Source organism: Carya illinoinensis, chromosome 11 (genome assembly GCF_018687715.1).
Source record: "Carya illinoinensis cultivar Pawnee chromosome 11, C.illinoinensisPawnee_v1, whole genome shotgun sequence".
NCBI lineage: Eukaryota > Viridiplantae > Streptophyta > Magnoliopsida > Fagales > Juglandaceae > Carya > Carya illinoinensis.
Genome location: NC_056762.1, coordinates 16633919 through 16638411, shown reverse-complemented (window position 1 = coordinate 16638411; position 4493 = coordinate 16633919). Strand labels below are relative to the sequence as shown.

General features: G+C 32.7%; 1 protein-coding gene across 2 annotated transcripts; it reads right to left on the bottom strand.

The window, feature by feature from the left end:
• Positions 1–339: 339 nt before the first annotated feature.
• Positions 340–3848, bottom strand: LOC122282729 (bax inhibitor 1-like). 2 transcript variants are annotated; one of them, XM_043094726.1, is made up of 6 exons: positions 3611–3848; positions 1750–1893; positions 1539–1633; positions 1126–1312; positions 853–1008; positions 340–733 (listed from the first exon to the last, which is right to left on the bottom strand). In XM_043094726.1, the coding sequence occupies exons 1-6, from the start codon at positions 3725–3727 to the stop codon at positions 683–685; spliced, it is 750 nt and encodes a 249-aa protein (XP_042950660.1). In that variant the 5' UTR covers positions 3728–3848; the 3' UTR covers positions 340–682. The 2 variants fall into 2 exon arrangements, with proteins under 2 accessions (XP_042950660.1, XP_042950661.1); XM_043094727.1 differs by having other exon boundaries at positions 1539–1630; positions 3611–3844.
• Between the last annotated feature and the right edge of the window lie 645 nt (positions 3849–4493).

The window sequence follows — 4493 nt, the reverse complement described above, 5'->3', positions numbered from 1 at the left end:
AACAAAAACTGTTAAGGTGTTTAACATATGGCAAAAGCAGTTCTTGCTCCGAAGAAGGGGCGAGTTTAGCCGGCTTGGAATCTCCAGAGATTTCATGTGTACAAAAGTCATCGAGTTAACAAGGTTTATAATTAGATCTTTCTACCTCCAATTTACAATTCGATTGTTAGTCCATCTCTTACTTTCGAACTTTTTCTGTTCCGCTTTTTCATTTCTTCTCTTTTTTCAAAGAATAAAAGTTGGTTTTAATAACATAGCACCCGCAGGAGAGCACCACATATTAATACGGAAGTAAAGATAGCCAGCCTCACGAAGTAGTAAAATAACCAGGAAAATCAATTAAGTTCCAAAGAGCCAGCCACTATTATTAAAACAGGGAAAAAATTGTTATTCAACTGTGACCGGCAATTAACAGAGACCAGCAAATCGAATGCAGAAAACTCGGGTCAAATTTAAATTCAACAGAAAACTCAAGACTTGTATGGTCGGTCAATATACAATGGGTCTAAGATTAGAACATGCATTGGCAGAAAGCTTTAAAAAAACACACACACACACACACACCCTAATTACACCACAACCAACCAGTAAATACATGTTCCAGAGTCTTAACAGCGTAATTTGTTCAGGGTATTCTCAGCATCTTTCAAGAAGACCGGCGACCAAGCTACTGCTAAAATATTCAATCCCTCCTTTTCTTCTTCTTCTCACTCTTGTCAACGGAATTCTTCAGCTGCAAAACAAATAAAGTCATGCAAGTATCCTTATCAAAAAATAAGCAGGTAGCAAATAAATGTGATTAAAACAAAGGAAAAAAATGGTTCAGACACAATTCACTTTAACTAAACTGACCATAATGGTGAGAATTCGGACAAAGACGGCAACAAAATCAGTGAAAAGTAGTAGTGCATGATTCACATAGTCTAAGTCACCACGATGTGCTTTCTCAATTATATCCTGAGTGTCGACAACTATGAAGCCTACAAACACCAGAAGCCCAAAATACAGCTGCACAAGTAATCAAGAAAGCAGAGTAAGAAAAACTGCTAGTAGCCACCTATTCCGATCGCCAAAACAGAAGATAACACTATCACATAGAAATATTTCTAGTTACAATCTCGTTACCTCAAACTTGAAGATGGCTGCAGAACCTCCAAAGATTGCAGAAGCAAAGTGCAGCCACAACAGAATGCTGAGGCCAGAAGAAAGCAAGCCACCAAGGTATAGGTACTCCCTACGCCGTGCCAACATGGCTGCTAGGGAGAAACAGCCAAAGGCCACCGCCGTCCCCACAAAGGCGCTAACCAAAATACTGGAAGTAGATAACAAATCTTGTAAAACCATTAAGAAGCAAGCACAGATACGAGTGGTAGACATGATTTATCAAACTAAGATGCATAAATACATCCCCATAATGTGAACTAAACAATACATCGTTATCATAGATAGATAAAACAGTTTAACAGAAATTTACAAGTGTCAGATACAACCATTAAACAAAGAATATGATATCAAAAATATGATATATGTTCACACACCTTGGGTCAATCTCAATCGCTAAATCAATTAGAGGACCGACTGAAGCCCCCTCAAAGAGAGCAGCCACCATCAACAGAGCTACCCTTTTTTGCTGCTTACCAAGAAAATGCAATCCCAAGAAACACAAAATTAAGCAACAAGAAACCAGAAAAAGTGACTGCTAAACTGAAAAAACAGAAGGTAGAGCAAAAGACAAATAATAGGCGATACCTCTTGATGATGAGGGGTCGAGAGTAGCCAGATCATGCTTCCCATGCATGCAAACGTGGTAAGAAGGCCCCCAATGTTCCAGAGAAGATGCAGGTACACCCCCGCAGCCGAAGCAATCAAAGCACAGCATAAAGACAGGTAGACCTGCAAAATATAAGTTCTTTAATAAAATTTTTAAGAAAAATTAACAGTAGTTTAAGCTTCAAATTTTTCTGAAGTATGATAACTGAATACCAAAATCAATTGCTAAATCCTGAATAAATCAACAAGTCAGACAACAGAATTCAAAGAAAATCATTGAACCAAACCAATAAATCAACTCAAACCAAGAAAAATAAGAGAGCTCAATGCCTCAAAAAACCATATGTATTTTCCTTATTATCATTTCAACCCCACAAGTTCTTAGTTACAATTACTGTTCTTCCGTTTTACACATTTATTTCTTCAATCCAAGAATCGTAACACAATGAGAACCGAGACTAGTAAAACCTAACAGAACTAAACTTTGAAATTCAACTAGATAATCAAATTATCTACCAAAAAGTTAAAAATGAAAGACGAGAAAAACACTGCAAAGAAACTTCAAATTTCAATGGTAAAAACACATTTGCAGACAATAATGTTTTCATGTATTTCACTCACTTCTTTATCCGAATTTTCTTAAAAATGAACAGTTCCAAGAAATCGATGAGTCATTCTCACTTTCACAGAAAAATGAAAGCTCTTACATTAATACCAACGATGCCTCTGAATCTCTCAGATTTTTCCGAAATCAACAACGGTTATTATTAACCTCCACAGGTAAACAAATTTGTAACCATGACAATCACACAAAACCCAAAAGATTTTCCCTTCTCATCTTTTCTTTCCTTTCTTCCTTCCTATTATCCCAGTATCAAATAAATTACGATTCAGTCCAACTATTGACAGGACAAAACACAACTAATAGAGCAGAGGTCCATAAAAAAAAACCACACCATACTTCCATTTCTCTTCCCTTCTCACTGTATTTTCAAAACAGAAGTTTGGAAAAAGCTGCATCCAACGCGAATTCATCTCTCCATATCAAAAGAAAAATCCTATAACATGAGATCAATTTATTCTTCAGTCTTTTCTGGTTTTTCATCAGTTTTCGTGGCAACTAAAAGAAAATTTATAAGAGTGGTAATATGTTACACGACCCGTTAACCCAACACATACACGACACGATAGTAATAAGTTAGAGTTTAGTCTTAACGGATTCGGGTCAAAACGGATTGACCCGTTAAGATATGATTGCTTAACGGGTTAATCTATTTTGATTTTGACCCGTTATAACACGTTAAGAAAATTAAAATTACAATTATACCTTTGTATCTAAAAATAAAATTATTAAAATTTTAATTTTGATATTTTTATTATTTGAATTATAATTTTAAACTCATAATTAATTTTATAATTTTTATAAATATTATAATTTTAATATTTATATAAAATTCTGCTAAATTTAATCAAATCAAATTGAAAAATTTCGAATCTATTCAATCTATTTACATAAATAATTTAAAATACATCATATTGTATCGTGTTAAATTATTTTATAATATTTATTAATAGATCAAAAAGATTAACACGACACACAATCAGTCATATTAATAATTTAAATTTCAACATTATAAGTTTAAAAGGTCGAATTAAGATTGACCTATATAATATAATATATATATTTGACACGAATTTATCCGAGAAAATGTCACATAAAAAATTAAAAATTCTAGAATATAATAAACTCGATCATATTCGATAGCTAAAGCTTTCCCCATGAATTTTCAATGTTATAAAAAAGGCCTAAAAAAGAGAACGAACAGGAGAAAACCAGCACCTGTTTGAGGTGAGCCTGGACGATCGGGGAGATCTGGCCAAAACTCTTGAGAGAATCGTAGCCCCAGCGGTTTCGTGTAGACGACTGAGAACCGAAGAAGGATGAGAACGCGTCCATAGCTTTCCGAACAGACAGAGAAAAAGCGCGATAAACTGAAAGAGTGATTTGGATTCGAAACGTCGATAAAGTTTACGCAGACCAAATTGCTTGGAATCGACGGGTGCTTTTCTTAATTTATAGAGATGATTAGAGGAAGGCGCTGGGTGCTGTTGTCTGAACTTTATACTAAAGTTACAGTAATACCCTCAAACGTGTTTCTGTTTTTGAGATCGGGTTTTGGTCCGCACCCGTGAACCTGCCAATAAATAGATTTCAGATTTGAACCGTTGAACGTTGATGAGAAGGAAAAAGATATATATTCAGAGAAATTTATAAATTAATATAATTTTATATTATAAGTTAAATATAATTTATAATAAAAATAATTTTATAATTTAATATATTATACTATTTAAATTTATAAATTTATTTTTATAAATATTTTTTATAAATAAAATATTTTTCTTAAAATTAATTATAACGTGATTACAATTGCTGCTTTTTATTTTAGAATTAATATTTTTCAAAATATAAATGTACCTTTTTTATCCATAATTTTCTTTTCTTTCTTTTTTGTTTTAATAAACGAAAATGTTAAGGGGATTAAAAGTGGAACTACCATTGTACCGATCAATGTAGTTGCATTTTTTTAATATTTTTTAAATACTTTTAAACATTTAAAAAATATATAAAAATTTATTAATAGCTATTTTTTAACTATTACAAAATAAAATAAAATACATCATGGATCCCCTTATCGTTTTTGTTTAATAAAATTGGACTC

What these genes read in the sequence shown, in the direction of transcription:
- LOC122282729 (XM_043094726.1), bottom strand. Translation starts at nt 3,727, where the DNA reads ATGGACGCGTTCTCATCCTTCTTCGGTTCTCAGTCGTCTACACGAAAC. An exon ending in GCGATTGAGATTGACCCAAG is followed by an intron (nt 1,313 to 1,538) that starts GTGTGTGAACAT and finishes ATCTACTTCCAG; the next exon opens with TATTTTGGTTAGCGCCTTTG. An exon ending in TCCGAATTCTCACCATTATG is followed by an intron (nt 734 to 852) that starts GTCAGTTTAGTT and finishes TTTGTTTTGCAG; the next exon opens with CTGAAGAATTCCGTTGACAA.